The sequence below is a fragment of the Neolamprologus brichardi genome, chromosome 7 (genome assembly GCF_056152115.1).
Source record: "Neolamprologus brichardi isolate AB-2024 chromosome 7, ASM5615211v1, whole genome shotgun sequence".
In the NCBI taxonomy this organism is placed as follows: Eukaryota; Metazoa; Chordata; class Actinopteri; order Cichliformes; family Cichlidae; genus Neolamprologus; species Neolamprologus brichardi.
The window spans coordinates 18,317,443-18,337,501 of record NC_142110.1 but is presented as its reverse complement, the minus strand read 5'-3'; the positions used below and the strand labels follow the sequence as shown (position 1 = coordinate 18,337,501).

General features: G+C 40.9%; 1 protein-coding gene across 1 annotated transcript in view; it reads left to right on the top strand.

Annotated features, from left to right (window-relative positions):
• The first annotated feature begins 711 nt into the window (after positions 1-711).
• Positions 712-20,059, top strand: part of nell2a (neural EGFL like 2a) — an 83,129-nt gene continuing 63,781 nt past the window's right edge. Inside the window, exons 1-8 of the mRNA XM_006782520.3 lie at positions 712-935; positions 1,206-1,334; positions 12,962-13,112; positions 14,333-14,506; positions 15,465-15,561; positions 17,685-17,757; positions 18,772-18,854; positions 19,241-19,369. Of these exons, the coding sequence (XP_006782583.1) occupies positions 884-935; positions 1,206-1,334; positions 12,962-13,112; positions 14,333-14,506; positions 15,465-15,561; positions 17,685-17,757; positions 18,772-18,854; positions 19,241-19,369 (888 nt within the window). The 5' untranslated portion in view covers positions 712-883. The remainder of the gene's footprint in view (positions 936-1,205; positions 1,335-12,961; positions 13,113-14,332; positions 14,507-15,464; positions 15,562-17,684; positions 17,758-18,771; positions 18,855-19,240; positions 19,370-20,059) is intronic.

Genomic DNA, 20,059 nt, shown 5'->3' with positions numbered 1-20,059 from the left:
TCATCTGACTGTCAAATTTGAAATTTGAGTCAAAGATCAAGGTTGCTACCCAGTGTTTTAATAAGATGAGCCAAAAACCCAGGATTATCCCGTAATAATAATAATATAATAACACACGCGCACACAAAGCCTGTTTTTATTTATTTATTTATTTATTTTGCTTTATATAGAATAAAACTGAATAATTAGATTTTTGTCTTGATCGTCGTTACTTCTTGCTTTCTCAAACATTTAAACATTGACCCTAACCCTAACCCTGAATTTCATGTACGCTAAGGCACTGACAAAAATTCCTTTTTTTCCCCATTTTTTTTAGAGAGATTACAGTAGACATGGGCCAGGATGAGGCGTGGTTGCAATCGAGATGCATGTAATGGATATAAAAGCTTTTCCCATCTCAGGCCACCAGGGGGCTTTATTGCCCCTCTTTTCCCCCTGTCTCTCGCTCCTTGACAGGTTTCTCCTCTCCCTTCCTCTCTCTGTCTGCACTCCTTCAGCGCACACAGCTCGTTCGCACTGCTGTAGGAGCGTCTGTTGAGCTGCCGAGGCAGAGCAGCTCGCTTTGTCCGTCCTCTGTCAGCCACCTGTGTCGCGGATGATGCGGATGGAGCAGACCCTGTGTTACATGGAATAATTTCAGCATCATTGCTGTGTTTTTTCTTCCTCCCCCTCTTTCGGATTTGCTTCTCTCTCCCCCCTTTTTTTAAAATTTCGCATCGCCGGGCATCTAAAGTTGTGATGATGCCTCCACTCAGCATTTGGGATTGGTAACAGCCTCCCGTGCGAGGGTGATACATCATTCGCATGTGATTGAAGAACGCTGTCTCTCGGAAGTGGACAAAACATGGACTAATTTTGCTTTTGTTTTTTTTATACATTCACCATGAGATTATTACAGCTGTTTCTGATTTCCGGTGTATTTTTCGTCTCCTCAGGTAGGACAAAAGGCTGTCACTGATTTTTAAATGAACCGTTATGTCGCAACATTTTGCTTTTTAACATGAGATCAGCTTCATTAAATGATGTGCTGTTTTGCTTAACTTGTGACCAAACCTTCTCAGAAATAATCAGCTCTTAATCTTAACCTGACCTGACACGTCTCCCCCTGAAACAAACATGATATTTTTTTCTAGCATCAGAAGACTCTTTTTTAAAAACAGTGGTTTAAATAAAATAAAATAAAATGTTTTCTGTTTGTAAATTAGTTATAGGTTTTGGGGTTGACCCTGCCCTGCGCATCAGCGTATTTGATGAACTAACGCTTGGAGAAGGCTTTGATGGAGTTACTCAGGTCCAGGGCTTCCACAGCGAGTCTAGAGCTTTCCACTTCCAAGGTACCATAACACACATTCACTCTGTCTCTGTCTGAAGTTAAAATGTAAAGGAGATGAGATGATGTCCATGCAAAGAACATGTTTTCTTATAATAACTACTCATTTCATTTTGTTTATTTCCTTTGTATGTTTTGTTTACACAACTAGAAAGGCCAACATGATGCAGCCCAGTAATCCACAGATCCTTAGCTGAGATGTCTGATGTTAGATCATCGAATAATGATGATCGAATAATGATGATGATCTGCTGTGCACCAGATTCCTTTATATGATTCTTGTGTTTGTCTGTTCCTGTGTAACAGACTGTAAACTGCAACATACAGTGCATTATCAGTTTTTCCTCTCTATTTGGATTTAGCTGGGGGGGCCTCAGACTACCACCTGCCTGAACAATAGGCATGTTCGGTTTTCATGAAAAAGTATTGTGTTGAGGGCAGGCGGAGGGGGAGAGATGGGAGGATCATACAAAGAATCATAGAATGACTGAGCTTAATCAGATTAGGCCGAGACAAAAATCCCACAGTCACAGCTGATATATGAAGTGAGTCTGGAGAGTGAATGGGCCCCCTGCAAGAATTCACCCATTTGGTGATCTTCTGGAGTGTGTGAGTTTGAACAGTTTGCGTGGCTAAAAATGTGAATGGGCCGCAGAGTGATCATGTTGTCAGCTGCAAGGCAGTGCGTGTAGACTTTCGTGCCATTTAGTATACAGTAGTTGTCAGAGTTGTCAAAGATGAGGTCGTGCTTGACTTTTTTTTAATGCTTTTTCACTTTTTTTTTTTTTTTTTTTTAATTTCTGTCAGTGTTAAATCTTTGTTACTTGATGTCAGACGCTCATTACAATCCAAATGAAACTGTTAACAGCTCCATCACAGGGATGGAGATGTCTATCATAACCCAGGCAAAAGTAGCAAAAGAGGAAATTGCTTTTTGCTCCCAGATCAGTGGCAAAACAAAAGATATGGCGATGTAACACATCTCCACAAGAAGGTTCTCATCACGGATCACGTAATGTACCAAAGTGACGGCATTGTTTTGGGACAGAGAAACACCACAATCATTTGTCGACCCCCCCCTCCTCGCTGATATCTTCTAATCTCCCTGCACAACCGCTGAGACAGCGGCACTTCTGCATGGAGCAGCAACTCCAGTATCTTTGTGAAGGCAGGCCATTTGATGTCCTCTGTGTAGACAACACTCAGAAGTGCTCTACACAGGCGGGTAGCAAAGGGAGAGTTAGAGAGAGAGAAACAAAGACAGTTAGTGCCTGTAGGTTTCTTTCTTTCCACAAAATAAAAGGAGAAAAAGAACAACTATTCTGTGACTGGTACCCCTTTCTTATTTTCCTACGATACCTTTTGCTAAGTACATACAGTTATCCAGGCGGAGACAGCAGTGTGTTATTTATGGTAGCTTGCCTCCATCCTTCATTTGGGATGTCTATGTTAAGTTGATGATGCTGGGTGAGGGGGAGGCGGGCAGAGCTGCAACGGCAGAACGGACCTGGGCATCTGCTTGTTTGCAATCAGGAACAGAAAGGAGGAGGCACGTTCTGTAAAAGAGAAAATGAGTGCGGGAGCTCGAGAGAAAGAAGCTGGGATGGGAAGGAGAAAGAGAGAGAGGGAGAGATAGAAATGCAGAGCAGAGCTGTCTGCCAGCTGTTTGATAGACTGTGCTGATTCCACATGTATGGAGGCTTGGCTAGCTGGGACCAGCAGACAGGCCCACAGTGACATTCCGACGCTCATTAGATAGCAGGCAGAACATATCCATGGCTGTCCCCTCCGCTGCTTGCCTGCCTGCCCAAAGGGAAGGCTGTTATCTCTGGGTGCTGGATGGAAGCGGGAGGGAGGGGGTGTAGCTGCTGAGAGCTAAGAGAGAAGTGGAAGAGTGTAATTCACAGTATAGAAATATGTGTATGTCCACGTGCAGATAAGCGGCTGTTGTGTTGTGTGCTGTTAGTTTGCTGTATGCTGTTTCTATGCATCTCTGTCTGCTGAATGTGTTTGTTTTGAAAAAAAGGAAATAGGAAAGGAATGAGCAGTGGGGGGATTTCTGTTCAGCGAACCCCTGCTGATGCTTTTGAAGGTAGCTGTCAGAGCTACATTGCATGACATTAGGAGAGGTGGACCTCAGGGACGGGCATAATAAAGGCAGAAAAAAAGGCCCCCTCCCTGCCCCAGGCTACGCTCCCCTCATGCCAAGGTGATACTCAGGCTCGCCACAAAACCATCACATCATTAGCACTTCCCCCACAGTTTTTAATATCTAGACATCCGTATATCTATTGGTATACACGAGCAGGGAGGGGGGACCACACCCAGAAGCACTCCCTTCCCCCAACACACATACACCCACGCTCTCTCCCTCTATGGCTACAAGTGTATGGACCGAACTCATTCAAAGTGCAAACAACACAGTTGCTAGAAGCATTGTTTCAGCTGCAGCACAAGGCTCCCTTGTAATTGTGTTGGTCTGTGTTTATATGAATCCTGCCTGTCTCAGAAGCATGTTTCTGCTCAGGCTGTTTAAACACTGCCAGAGAGGTGTTTCTTTGTATGTTGTGGTGACGACGCCCCTGGCTCCTGTGACACTAAAGTGTAACAGGATGGAAGAGGCTCGTTTGTAATGCCTTGTTAGTGCGCGCACTTTTTTTGTACATCTGTATGAAGCAGGGAGGAAATGTCGGTTTGTTGTCCGGCATTTCTGTGTACGTCACAGATGTGTTTCCAGTGCAGAGGCTACACTTACCAGCTGTTAGTAACTATGATGCAGTGGAGTACTGTGCTATAGAAAGATGTAGAGGTTCAGAGGGCAATTCAGTCCTTCAGCGGCAGAGCTCTGGAGAAAGCTTGCGTACAGGAAAGCTGCACTCTGCTGAATTGTTTTGAGCAGGTTCACCGGGTGCTGTTCTGCAAACCTCACACTTAAAGGAAGGACAATAAAGCGAAATGGGAAAGTGGCTTCAGGAAATAATAATGCAATTAACACTGGGAAAAGTGGTTAGCGTAACACATCATGCTGAACTTCTGCGCGCTTCTTTTTTCTCACTGCAAGTGCTACGTCTGCTGCTTCTCTTCTTTTATTGAAGTTTTACGATGCAAATAGATTCAATTAAAAGGAAAAATGTTATTTAATGTAGGAAAATGTGCCAAAAGAATCCATAAATAATTAAATAGAAAAATGTGCTAATGGGGTAAAACTAACATACCAATCTAGCTCTGCAGGAGTCCTTAAAATAACTAAGAATCAACACAACTAATTTGGCATACAAAATCTACAAAACAGAATGAAATTTGAGGTTTTTAGACCTTAATATGGAGAAAGATCCATTAAAAAAACCACTATTATTGGTGTATTGTTAAACTCTCAGTGCTTGCAGAAGCTTTCAGTTAAAATGAATATTCTACAAATCTTTTCTAAAATAATAAAATGACTGACATCACTCAGATTTCCTTTGTTACACTGTCCATGACAGCTGCATTCACTTTCACTGAGATTGAAGCTTTTTACTCTCATAGCAATACAAATACGCAGAGTTCAGCTAGATGCTTAAAACCATTTTACCTTCAATAAAACCGTCTAGTTAATAACAGGAAATATGAATCCAAACAAAACCATAATCATTAAGCTCTGAGAAACCTTGGGTAAAGTCCCTCAGCCTTTTTTCACACTCTGATGCTGAATAGTTAAAAAGGTTCACTTTCTTTTTTGCTAAACGCATCACTGACACGTGTGTAAATTAAAATCAGTTATATGTTAATTTGTTGATCGTATGGACTACAAAAAAAATCTATATCCAAAGTAATAGAGGAACAGAATCCACATTCCTCCATGCTCCGTGTGAAAATGCTCCCCGAAGTGAATCTGAAGCTAACGTGAAGCTCTTACAGCCTCAGACAAGTCAGTTGGGTTTTCCTGAAGTCAAAGAGTCCTTATTATGAAATTCCTTCTTTGTGGATTCACAGAGTGTTTCCTTGATGAGCCAACGTGGAGGGAAAAGAAAGTGATAATTTGGTACTAAAAGAGATTGAGTGTGGAAAATCCCTAGCTGACTGTCTCACACCACCGTAGCCTCACATTAAGCTGAAGTTCTGAGTTTCTGTGTGGAACAAAGATTAGTGATTTTATCCTCATCACTCATATTCTAACAGCATGCAGAAGGCATTGCTTTGTGGCAATATGGGCTGGATTACAGCAACTAGTAACACAGGTTTATTGCATATTGCATACGTGCTGTAAGTGTCCAAGTGGTGTGTATTTTATCTTCAGCGGGCGTGCGTGAAGCTCTGAGGAGATGTAGCCTCTAATTTGTTGTGATCTGGTACCATTGTCAGTGCAGATACTATACTTTAAGGGTGCAAACTGTGCATGCAACTGCCAAATGGACTCTAAGGTAATATAGTGTAATCCCAGCCTTAAAATATGAATACAGGCATGATTGTATTCAGTTAGGAGGAATACAAACCTAACAAGAAGACTATAATATGTACAGAAACTCAAGAAACTCATTCTTTCAAGAATTTTCCAGGACCAAGAGTAATTTTTCTTGAAAGTGTAAGGTAACAAAGGTCTGCTTTATTCTGCCTGAAGCCAATTTTCCCCTAAACATTTTTGAAAAATTGTGCAGTGTGGACAATTTTCTTTAGCAGGTTTCAGAATAAAAACATTTTTAAGACTCAGGGGCTAATGTTAGACATTAGATGTTAACATAAATGTTAGATGTGAACTTTATTCTTTGCAATCTTTAACACCATAACATTTTGTTCTGCTTAAAAATGAACCAAACAGAATTGTCGGCGAAGCTGAAGCTAAAAGCAAAATTTACCTGAGGTCAGAGCTTGCTTTATCCATTCCACCTGCATTTTATATTCATATAAAATAATCCCATTTCCTTTGATATACAGCAGTCGTTGTATCTTGTGCTGTATTTCAAAGAAAAGTTGTCCAATCTTTCCTGATGACTGACATTATCCACAACTCCCTGTGGTCAGTCATTTTTGCTTGCTGCCTTCTGAGGCAAACCTGATCCTCTGTTCCACACAGGAGCTCCAGTGACCATGGAGGGGGAGATATTTCTATCCCCCCAGGGTTGTTATACAGTTGGGTGGCTGGAAGGCTGTCATTAGCTCTGTGTATGTGTGAATGTCAGACAGGCGGTCACCGAGGAGGCGATCTGAGAATTGGGAAAAAATTGCTGGCCAAGGCACTCCTGGAGGTGCCCTTGGCTCAGTTTAGTATTTGTTCCAGGAGAGTGGAGACACAGCAGGGGGGAGATGGTCCGCCGAATGCAGATTGCCTGAGTGTGGCGGAATATCTAGGAGCTGTAACGACCTTTAGGGGGCTGGTCTTTGTATATGTGTCTAGTGCAGTGGTTCTTAACCTGGGTTCGATCGAACCCTAGGGGTTCGGTGAGTCGGTCTCAGGGGTTCGGCAGAGCCTCCACCATGACATGCATGGCTCATTTTGTGCACCAATAAAAAACATATCTATGTCTTGAATTTGAAAAAAATCATATTTTATTTTTCACTAAAGAGGGATTTAGTGAATGCGCATATGAAACTGGTGGGGTTCGGTACCTCCAACAAGGTTAAGAACCACTGGTCTAGTGTATGTAAGAGGTACCTTACCGAACACCTCTGCATCCGTTTCTCTCTCTGTACTGACGCAGTGTTTGTTTAGAGTTGCGCAGGCTAGGCAAAATGTTGGCATTACAGTGTCTGCGTATGTGTTGCTGTCCACACCTGTTCGTCTACGTGCATGCGTTCACAGGCGATTGTGCGTGTGCATTGATAGTAATGAAGGGTTTTGAGTTTGCTTCTGGCAGAGAGTTTATCATTATTCTAATCCTCCAAGAGAGATATTCTCTTGCCTGTCCCTCCCACGCACATCCCTCTACACTCAGGCCAGCAGATTAAATGTCTTGTGTAAAAGTGTGCTGTCATTTTTTTTTCAAACACAAAACATTGTGTAATATGACAAGTTTACATGGTTTATGGCAGCGTTGGGTCTTCCCTCCTCTGATTGCATCGGTGTGTTATTTAGACCCCTCTTGGCTTTATGCATTCTCTGCAGCTCATGGCTCAGTCCCTCTTAACTGATAGGAACATCGCTTATTTGGAAACTGTTGTTGAAGAGTTGTTGCAAAAGATGTAGGAGGTGTTATTTTGTTCTGGCAATCCACTAGAGACCGGAGAACGAAACTCTTCATTATTCACATAAAAACGAGGCTGTAATCTTCATACTTAATATCAGCGATGCTGCTTTTAGTAGCAATTTCACTCCGAGAAATTTATAAATCGCTAACCAATGCCTTTTGCGTGGTGGGAAGACAGAAACTCGGCGTCTGTTCACTAGAAAAACTCCCATTCTGTGAGCGCAGGTCGACATGAAAGCAGTGTGTGAGAAAAGGATTGTGGCAAAGCTGGGCGTATCTGGCCTCTCACGCTGTGCTGTGGGGGCACCTGTTCGAAATGCTAAATGCGTTAGCTGATGATTGGTGCGGTTCTGCCAATATTTTTCTATGAGAATAGAGTGCGTGGGTGTGGGTGGGGGTGGATGGGTGAATGGGAGTGCTCGGCTTGTGTACCATGGGTCAGACAAAATAAGACCGTTAGACAGTTAAAGATTAGACGTGAAGCTGAGGGATGGAAATCGTGGCGTGAGTATAACTAATAAAGCAGAATGTACCCAGGAGATAAGATTAGGCTGTAGCCCTAAGCTGCGCTTCCGAGGGATGCTATTGAGCCTGAGGCTTTTGGAGATCTTTAGTCAGCTGATAAAACTCTGTGTGTCTCAAAAGCAGCTTCTTCACTATCAGCTGCTCCTTATAGCCTGTAAACATCGACAACAGATGACGTGAGATGTGTTATTGCACCGAAAATACGCTGATTAGAATTTTATGCACCGTGTCATCATTTTCAAGCTATTTTGTGTCGGTAACTCACATCAGAGTGGTCATTAGGAGCAGGTGGCTGTCCCATCCAGGCGCTTGCCAATATATAATTGACCAAAGGCCCCCCTCAGCAGGGCCTTATTGATTTGGCACACGGGAAAGTTGTCCTACTCATCGCAGCACAAACTCATCTACTCGTTTTTCACGTATATGTTTAAAGGAATGCAGAGATGCTCCTAATACATATGCTAACTTAATCTTTGCCGGATTGAATTCATTCAGTGTAGACAGATTTTTCCGCTTCATGCCAATGTAGCCTCTACTCGACAAGCCCTTAAAGACCCATATAAAGATGCCCCTTCTCTTAAAGTAATAAGATGGGTGATGACGAGAGTTGTCCAGATATAGCCAATGGCTCATAGCTGCCAAGTTGTGGAGCAGATAAGTAGTAGAGGTTCCTTGATCCTTACCATCCCCCCTGCCTCATCAACCCTGGGCCCCGCCCTGACAAATGCTCCTGCTGTGCTTATTTTGCTCATGATTGAGATGTCATTTTTACTTTCTGTTCAACTCATGGCATGGCAGTAGATTGACCGGTGCATAATATCAAAGACTATGTCACAATCTGGTAGCAGGAACTCAAGCGCAGAGCGGTTAGACGTCTCCGAAAACAGTTTATTTACAGCACTAGTGGACGATATATACAGTGAAGGGAAATCCAAACTCCAGGGAATCACGGGGAAGCTCTCTCACACTCGCTCACGTCTTCTTGCCCAAACTCACACACGTTCACACGGCAGGGAGGTCACAGGTCCGGGGAGGAAAGTCTCTGTAGCAGAAGAAAGGGAAGTCACTCACGAATCACAAAGCACAGGTTCACAGGAACTGGGAGAATCACTAACGTCTGTAGTACAATCATCCAGCGACGAGAGGATCTGTGTTCCAGCCTCAAATAGTGCTCCTAGGTGATGACAGCTGATTGTTGTCAGGTGTGTGGTCCAAGGGCGGAGCCCACAGTGAGCTCAGCCCAGGCAGAGAGGGAGAGAGAGAGAGAGAAAACCAAACAACACATGTAGCCTTGTGGGGCCGGCCGGCAGGCACGGAGACCATGACAATAAATATATGACTGTAAAAGTGTAAAGGAGATTTTCTTAATAAAAGCAATTAAATCTGACTACAGATTAAATTACCATTTAATAATTTGATGAAAACAAACCAAAAAAACTCATTCTGAGATTATTGTCAGCAGTGCCATTTGGAATTGGTTACTAAGTAGGATCTGTTGATAGCAGCAGATTATTGCTCAGCAGAACCCCTGTTGCAGTCATTGGGCCATCTGTCCCACCCCAGCCAATGTCACTGGGATGATACTCCACTGGTCATGCAAAATGCATGAATCCCTGCCCTGTGCATTTCCTTTGGTCAGAGACAAATCTAGTGTACGCTTTTGTTTAAAGAGAAATGACTCAAAATATGCACCTAATGGGCTTAAAAGCCTGCATCAGAAGAAAAAAAAAAAGCTAATGCTTGCACTATAAGTGTACACTGCAAGTACCAAAACTGAATCGAAACAGGCCTTTTTTTTTAAAGCATGCTGTCATTGTGTCTTATTTAAGTGATGAGTATGCGTATTGAGTCTTCATCACAGCGTTGCTTGAATCTCACATTGCATTGTGTTAATTGGCTACTCCCACCAGCTGGAAGTAATGCTAATACACTGAGGAAAAGCCACCATGCTAGCTTCCTGGAGCGCTTAAGTGTGCCAGGGCATCGTGCATGCATCCCGTAGCTGGAAGTGAGCTCTTTGATGTGATTGCTTCTGAGAAACGTCATCTTTTATTGATGCTTCCATTAAAGTAACATAGACGTCTGTGTAGACTTGGTGGGGAGGGAAAGGGGGCACGCTGGTGGAACAGCAGTTTACCAGCTAACTACACACAGAAAATACCCTCCCATCCACACCAGCACCCGCATTACTTATTTTTCCTCTAGTCCTCAGCTTAATACGGCTATTCCAATACTACACCTAGGAGTAAGTAACTTGACCTGATTTTTAAGTTAGCCTGCACCGGTGAGAGAAATCATTATCCCCTTTGGCAAATGATGACAGATGATGAATAATGTTGATATTTTTTAGCAAGAGCACTTGTTATTTTCTAAGATATATTAGCAGCAGTTAAGTTATAGTAAACATTAGGGCTGAGCAGTTTTCTCCATAGTCTAATTATCTTATGCCAATAACCAATACCATAGCTGCCATGCAGCCATTAAGATTGAGGTATCTGCTGTACATTGTGCATAGTATGTGTTCCAGACATACAGCTGCACTGTAGCTGCTGGTCAGAGAGACAAAGACAGAGAAGAGGTTATGCCCCATTTCCAGCATAAAGAGAAAGAACCAGCTGGAGAGAGACGTTCACACACAGCCATAAATGATTTACACTTAAAAGTTTGCTTTAGGATTATAGTTCTTTTTATCATAGCTCTGCTAACTTGATCAGTCTGTTTGATGCATAAAGGTGGCTCACCTATCTCTTCCTGCTCTGGCTGTGCTCACCTCACACACAGCAGGGTCTTTTACCAGAAACTCACACAACACCTGGTGACATAAATAAGGTTAAAGACATGAGATAAACTAGCATCTCTGCAAACTCATGGCTACATTAAGCTCCAATTTTAGAAATAGAAATGTTCCTCTTCTGTTTTCGCTTATTTTGAGATAAGAGTGGTTCACAACGGTAATTTGAAAGAGAGCAAATGTGGGAGCGTGAACTTGTGTGTTCACACAGGAAAACAAGTCAAAAAGAAAAAAAAGAACACCTTGATTGGCAAACTGTTGTCACGCACTCTGACTGTTGTTTATCGTCATCCACTGATACAGCCTTAGTGTTGTTGGTGGGTGTAAAGGCCAGAACAACAAGGGCCAAATCATTATGGTAGATGACTAGGTTAGAGCAACTCCAAAATGACAGGGCTTGTGGCGCGCCTTTGACTAGAAGCAGTGAATAGCTGTCGAAGACAATTTAAAAAATGGATGTAGCTACTGTGACATTACCCGCGGTTTTCTGAAGTCCCATTTTGAAGACTTGATGAGATGAGTGTTTCTGACAAAGCACAGGATGTGCGGGATCAACTTTGATGTAATTCACAGCTCTTTGAAGATGCTGGAGCTAAAAAAATGTTTGTATCAGATACCACAGAGCATTCTCAGGTCTCTTTGTGTTTATGTGGGTTAATTATCCTACAATACAAAGGACAAACAGCATATTAGACAGAGGTGGTCATCACTGTCCAGCTGGTACAGTATTTGGCAGCAAAGGGTTATTGCCTATTATTTTTTGCAGGCGGACAACTTCAGAAGTTTTGCTTGAGGTGAGATTTACAGCAGCTGGCCTTTATTAGGAAGTCATGAGTTTACAATAAACTATATATATGAAAAATTCTTAGACCAAAAACAGTCCTCAAGCCGTTTTCCAAATGAATGCAGTAAATGTCAAAAGTTTTATTTGGGAAAAAAAGTATTTGACTTGCAGCTTAATAAAGCTTTTAAGCTTGGTACTTTTTTGTATTTCTTTAGCATTTTGCTCTCAGTTTAAGAAATAAACTGAAATTTGTTCCAGTAAGTATGCTCTGAATGTTTAGTGCTGATTTTTATTTCATGAATTTAAATTTATCAGGCTTGTCTTATGTCACTACATGAAATATTTATAAAATCCCAGCAGAATGTTTTCTAGTTTTCCACAATACAGCAGATTCACTGGAGCACATTTTACTCATAACTTTCACATCAACTAATTTGTTATTCTTAATAAATTGTTAATATTATATATCAATAGTGGCAATAGAGTTAACAACAAAAGGAAAAGGAAATGTGTCGATTCACTGCTTCAACCAGAACTTCTGATTTTCATACATCGTTAAAGGAGCTGAAAAAGAATAGATAACTCATTTAATTTTTATTTATATCCTCCTAGGACCTGGCATCCACATATGTGGACATCACATTTTGGGTTATTTAGACCAAAATACTCAATTTTGCTTTACAAGGGCCTGATATCAAGGGCCACTTACGAGGACATTATACTGCTACTGTTCTATCAAAATTTTAAACGAATATCCTGATATGTGGCTCTTATTTTTCTTAAAAACAAAAATAAGGTAAAAAAAAAAATCTGGTAATTCTTTGTTTTGACGTTCTTGGGCCCCAATATGCCAAAATATCAAAGGGAAATAAAAAATGCATGCCATGGAAGAGTTCGGGTCTTAGGAGGATATAGCACCAAAGCACAACAGCGGTCACCTCAAGGCATTGTAATTTAAAGACGAAGATCAGATTACCCCATTACAAGCAAGCAACTCCCTTTTTAATGAGAAGATTCCTCATGTTTCTTCCATCTGTGGTGACTGGTTTGGGAGAGAAGGGAAGAGGAAGACATAACAGGAAACAAAGTATGGAAGAAAGCCAGTAATTAATAATAATTAATGATTAAATGCAAAGTAAGTAAGTAAGTAAGCACAAAGAGTGAAACGCAGTGAGTGAAAAAGAAAAACTTATGGGAAACCCCAGGAAAGACTCAGGGACTCCTGATCCAGCTCTAGCTAAAGACACATTGTTAGTTCTGGAGTTTATTTTCCCAGTGGTGATGTTTTGGTCAGATAACTAGACAGTCTTTCTGAGGACGTACTTATTGATGGTATTAATAATTTCTTCTAATCCCTGTCTTTAATCCAGGGTCCTCCAGGGAAGTAAAAGCTCCCGTGGAGGTCTCAGAGCAAATGGTCCAGAAGCTAAGAGGCAAGAATGAGTTTACTGTGTTGGTGACCCTCAAACAGGATCACCTGAACTCTGGGGTGATCCTCTCCATCCATCATTCTGAACACAGGTAAGATCACTTCTTGTTTCATCACTTGTGTAAAACGGCTTTTGTCGTACACAGGTAAAGCGAAGCATTAGCTCATTTTGGATATATTTGCAGATACATGAATGGAATACACTAAATAAAATACATTTTAAGAAAGTTCAGTGATGCATGTGTATCACTGGGAAACTAAAGTATAGCTCATTTAGTACAGTGAAGCCTGTCAGAATAAATCTCCCTGCCCAATGATTCCAGTTGTGCTCTAAATTTAGTAACTCTCTGTTCTGTCATATGAGCAGACTGGATATTTGTATTTGATAAGCATTTAGATGTTTTACACACTAGTCAAATAAACAAAGAAAATCACCCTGTATGCCAGAGTATTATTCACAGTCCATCAACGATGCAAGCGTCGAGTCTGTAATTGTGAATCGAAAACTGATGAGACACTATCTGCAGTTAGCATGCTAATGTTTTCCATTACTTTGTGGTAGCTGAGCCGTTGGATGATCAGAACAGCAATCTAAATTCCACATAATGCGTTGATTGAACAGTCTGTACATTAAAGTCGGTCCTGAGAAGAGAGCTCACAGGGATGTTAATGACTTTCTCCCACTGATGATTAGCCTTCCCAGCCATTCATATGCAACAAAGCAGCACTGCATGGTTTCATTCAAAACATGGCAGAAATAATTCAGCATCCAAAGTGTTAGCTAGTGTGTTTATGGAGTCAAGATGAATGTGCATGCATGGCTAGGGGAGAGTAAATCTATTAGATGTGGTTTGCAGATAAATCAATTCCATTGCTACACTGTCTATTTTTCTTTTGAATAATGTTTCTTGAAAATGACTCTTGTTCAAATAAGTCTGTCTTTAAAACGCTGAGGTGATGAGTGTGTATCGGCAGCTCTTTCCATTAGTGTCACTGTGCTGGGTGAATCTCGGTGGTGTGGAGAAGAGGATTCTCCTGGAATACTAATGCTCTAACGTAAAGAGTCGAATCGCTGCATGTGGGACATTGCTGTGTGCTGCTGATGTTGCATTAGACAGCAATACAGCGCCCCTATGTTTAGCTTTTAATGTGATCAAATTCTTAATAGAGGAGTTCAGACAGTTTTGCATTTCTTTGTGTGACAAATACAATTTTTTTAAGCAACATGACTTTGTAACACTGTAAGACGCAGGAAGGTGTCACAGAACTTACCATGGTTTTTACTTAAGTTGCTGGAACTTTTGTGTTGCAGGTTCCTGGAGCTCGAGAGCAGCGGCCAACGGAGTGAAGTACGCCTTCATTATCGCACCAAAGGGCAGCAGGATCACACGGAGGTGTTCCCTTACAGCCTGGCTGACAACCAGTGGCACAAGGTCTCTGTCGCCGTCAGCGCATCTCACGTCATACTACATGTGGACTGTAACAGGTAAGATCCTGGATTGAGGGTCTTCGCTTTCAAAAGGAAAAATACAGATTTAAATGTCGCTTGTGTATCAGCTTCAAACTTTGCATGTACTAATCTCATGCAACATACCGCGCAAGGACCTTCATTATCTGAATGACCTGATCTGCCATAATATAATTAATTCACATAAAATCTGTTTTCTGAGTTTCTGCAATGAGTTGCATTTGTAAGCCTCCAACTCATACGGCAATAGATACTGTTATGTTAAATCATGTAAAAATTATTGCAATGACTCCAGGCTTAGAGAGATACCAATTTTAAATTTGGGGAAAAAAGAGATTTCTCATACTGAATTAGCATGTGGTGCTTTAATTTAAATAGGACTTTAAATTACTTTAAGTGATCAAATCTATTCTGGATCATCTTTCAGGGTTTTTTTTTGTCCGTGTCTTTGCATGGAATAATACAATGTGTAATATCTCTCCAAAAGCAGAAACTCACTGAAAGACAATAGTGAAACCAAAACCTGTTAGGTAACAATACGGCGCTTTAAACTACGGTTTGTGTTTTTAGGCCATGACGTGCTGCGTTGTGTATGGACCGTGTTCACTTGCTGACTCTGGCACGCACGTATCGACATCGGCCATATGTCTCATGGGTCCGGCGCAGGTTGAACTCACCTTGAGGAAACCGGCGTTTTTACATGCCTCTGCTGCTCACTATGACATGGGAGTCGCTGTTTGCGTGTGATGATCCTTCTTGGCACGATAAGAGAACAGACGGCAACGCCATGTGCATCCAAGAAAGCATGTGGCTATCTATACCCTGCATAGGGAAAGAGTTAACAGAAGGATTTAAAAGGGCAGGACCTGCAGTGTGGGTGGGGGGGGCATCTTTTCATCACATGAGCCAAACAGGTAGCATAACTGACTTTTTTGTGATTTTAGCCGTTGACCAATTTATGATCATGTTTTTTCAGGATCTATGAGCGGGTGGTGGAACCTCCCTACATGGACATACCCGAGGATACTTCCGTTTGGCTCGGACAAAGAAACGCTGCTCATGGCTTCTTCAAGGTTAATGCTGCAATAAAAACCTCTTTTCCAGAATATATGCATGCTGATGCCTCTCCTGATCTGTCATTACTAAGCCATAAATGATTCAGAATAGCACAAACAAGTAATTCATCTCAGCTGCGGCACCATCTTTTCACCCCGTACTCAGTCTTGGTTTATACTGTATCCTTTCCCTCTTTGTTTGGCTTGTTTGTTTTTATTTATTATAGCTGTTGGATTTAATTGCATGCATTTCTCAAGGCTTACCATTTTAATTTGAGGGCTGCCTACCCTAGGAATTGACATTTTTTTGTCACTGTTTGTTCCCTGTGCCTTAGTCTGCAGCTAAGCCCAGTGCAATTATCTCAGCAACCCCCACCGTGCTTATTTGGGAGAAATCATTAAATAGCCTCTGGACTATGCTCATTAAGCTTAGTCTATAGTATTGTTTTTCAGACAGAGAGACTTATATCGCCTCTTTCAGACTAGACCGCACTCCCAAATTTCCCACCTGGGGAGACTTGCTGGGGCAAAATGTCAGCTTACTAGCAATTTTAACTACTTTAATCAATCTGCTGGTGACTAGGTCTGTGTTTGATGGTGCGGTGATGGCTGTGTGTATGTGTACCTGTTAATGCTTTATACACTGTGACCTGGCATTTGAATTTCCTCTGTGTTAATTGGTTGATGAAAGAAGCTCTGGAGGTCACCCACTAATCTTGTCACACAGCAGCATCTTTTCTCGCCACTCTGTGAATCCTTGATTAGTTGCTGGGAAGACATCTCCCTTTTTTCTTTCGTCTTTTTTAAACACTACTTCATTAGGACACATGCACGCCCACACACATAGAGAAATAGTCAATATCTGTATGTGTTAGCTAAAAATGAGAAAATCACAGCCTTAGCGGTAATAGTTAAGACTTTAGACAGAGCACATGTACTGTTGCTTCTTTACTCAAGAAGTTTTTTTTTTTTTTTTTTTGTTTACATTCAGACACTATACATAACTAAATGTCTTATCTAGCAACTGAAGTTATGAATTCTATCAAGTCAGAATTTTTCAGTAGTTCACTTTTTTCTTGGCCTGGTAGGGTATCTAATTTTTGCAGATCAAAAACTGGATTAATTTTTTCTATGTGTTAATATTAAGTATTTTCTCACTGCCCATTAAAAAAATCCCTCTTTACTTTCTAAAATATTGTTGGGCACATTTATTAAATAATAGCTCCCTTCTTTCACACAAACACAACAATATTCAACCACTAAAACTTTCCTATTCAGGGATGCAAGCAAATAGCTGCAATTTGGCATCTTAGTTTAAACAAAATAATAATGTGCAAGTAATATGCAATACACATTATAACACAGTTTCTGTTTATAGTTTGTAGCAGTTGTATTTTGCAGAATTTATTCTGTGCCGGTAAGTAAATAGTGTTATTTCAAATTTGATCGACACAGCTCCTATCTTCTGCCATTTCTGCACGTTACCGTGAAAAATCAGCAAATAATTTCCCCAGGATTTTAAATTTATGGTTGGTAAATTGAAGTGGCGAGACAATTTAAAAAAACAATTTCTCCTAAGTTGCACTGTTCCACTTCTGTAAAGGTAATAAATGCACTCATGGAGTGAAATGGACCTGGTTACTATGGCAACAGAGTGTCTGAACACAGGTATGTGTTTGGGATTCGGACGTAGGACAATTTGGACTTGTGAAATGATTGAATCTCTATCTCCTGTTTATGCTTATCAGAGGAGATTGGAAAAAAAAATCCACGTTCCAGCTAAATTGGCCACATAATTAACCTCCTGTAGGTTTGCAGATATGAGATGATTGATCAGAGCGACAGTTTGGGACACATATTATCCAACAATCACCCAACAACCTGTCTGTCATACTTCACAGTGAAAAACACAATTCTACCTGTTTATTTTTGTGAGGATACATATGCTTGGGTCCCACATTATCTCAAATATTAATTACTTAGACAACTTAGAGAAATATTACCACCCTACCCCACACTCCCAACCCTCAAAGTCCTCATCTATTTACTACACCTGCTTGATGTTTCTTCTATATTTTTCTTGTTTTTAGCATGAGGTGTTACTCCCTATGATCAAAAGGTTGTTATGTCTGTGTATGTAGGGAGTGATGCAAGACGTGGAGATCCTGGTGATGCCACAGGGTTACATCTCACAGTGTCCAGACCTTAACAGAAGTGAGTGCAGTAATCCCATTACTGTTGATTCTGAATAACCCTCAAACTTAGTTTACACCAATTTTAACTTATTTACCTGCAACCCCGCTTTTAGATTACAGTATAGATAAAACGTACATTTTGTATTTATTTGATATTATTATTTATTAGTAGTAGTATTTTTAGAGTTTAGAGAGTTTAACAGTTGTGGGGTGTTTTGCAGTTAGTCAATCAGCAAAAAGTGGGTTTTCTTGTGTGATCGTTATCCTCATTATTGCCACGATTTTGATGATGCTTCTGTTTTATTCAGTTTTGCGAGGACAAAGAAACCAGCTGTTTATATCAGTGCAAAAATCTGTGAAATTTTATCTGAGCAAATATGCTAGATGAAATAAACTGTATCAGGCATATTTCAGAAATCGGTTTCGCATTACTTTTAAGTGGCAATCTGTGAGACTATTTGATTTAGAAATGTTTTGATGCAATGTTTTTTTCCCCATTCAATCACTGGTTGTATAGTGAAATGTTTTTATTGTGCGCTATGATGATGTGTTTTCACTAGGAACCTTTTTTATATTCCAGGTGGCTGTTTTTCCTATCTCGTTGTTAGAGTTTGTTGCAGACAAACACTATTTTTGCAGAGAGTGAAAACCACACACCCACACCTCATGGTTTAAAATGATTTTTCACATGGATTATATGTTCCTGTCCTTCAGAAAGTTTGCTTAATGCGTTTTCCAGTAAATTACACCCTTTTACAGAGGGGACATTTTTTTGTAATATAAAATATAAAAGCGAAATTTCCTCCTTCAAAGAAAAACATATTAGCAAGTATTATTAATGTTATTATTAATTATTAACTATTACTGTTAAACTACTGAACTGTTTCTACTATTAAAAGTGTTTAAAAGCTGTTATATGGTTAGACAGGTTTTTATCTGCTATAGTTATGATGCAGTTAACATAGATTATTAGAGATGATGACCACGTTATTGCACGTGCCTAAGTTACTTTGCATTGTTCCTTGTATGTCAGCATGTCCAACCTGCAATGATTTCCATGGACTAGTGCAGAAAATCATGGAGCTACAGGATATACTTGCAAAAACATCCAGCAAGGTAATGTAATGTGTGTGTTATTTGTGCTGATTTGACATTTAATCCAAAACAGAGAGAGGAACGGTAATTGCTCCTTTGAATTAAATGAGTAAAATATATCCCCTTGTCAGTACGGTTCTGTTATTAACATTCATTGCAACAGGCATTCAAAGCCGTATTAACATTTGGCTCTGCCTATTAATGAACTCTTTTCTCTTCTGATGGAGAGACTGAGAGTGTATGAGGTGTTAATAGTATCTCATGAATGAGTTTTGTGATGCTGCTGGTTTGCTTTTGAAGCTTCTGTTTTCATGTGAATATAGACATAGAATGAGGCTGACTCATGTCTTCTTTTCTACTTGGTTTTTGTCTTTCGGGTGTGTTTGGGGGGGGTGTTGGTGGTGCAGCTGTCCAGGGCGGAGGAGAAGATGAATGGGCTGGATGGCTGCTATTGTGAGAGAACCTGCAGCGTCAAGGGGGTCGTCTACAGGGAGGATGAAAGCTGGACAGATGGCTGCAGGAATTGCACATGCACGGTGGGGCTTCTCACAAGGGTGCTCGACTGCTTCTGCGTGCATGCTAGTGTGTGTGTGTCTGACCATTAAAAGGAAAGGGGAGGGGACATTCGGTTTTGTGATTGTGTGCGTTTGAACATACTGGGTCTGAAATTATGTACTTGTCTCGCCGTGTGTGATTATATGTTTGCAGGCATGTGAGCGGGATATGAATGTGTGCGGGCATTTGTATGAATGGGATATGCATTTGTGTTTGACAACATGCATTTTTAATCATGCATTGTTGTATTTATTGTATCGTGTGCATGCCTCAGTTGGTGTGCGACTGTGTATGCGAGCGTCTGTGTGTACACATACATTCTCTTCTCTTATTGTAAGCTGCCTTTTTGTCTTGAACCCCTGTTGATCAAGTGTGTGAAGATAGGGGTGTGGGTTTGGGTGAGGTAGAGGTGCAAAGTGCAGGGGCACTGTTGTTGACAGCTTGTAGTATCATTATTTTCATGCACTAGCTTGAGGGTTGCCCTAGTTACCCAAGAAAAGATACTGTATTAAAAACCTCCACAGTACTCAGGATTAGACGCATCAACAGCAGTGCTTAATAATACGCTATTCTCTCAAGGGTCTACTTTGTGCTGTACAAAGTGTGAATAATTGCCAAAAGAAGAATTATAAGCGGCTGGAGATCTTGTGCTTGTACTACATCGGCAAACA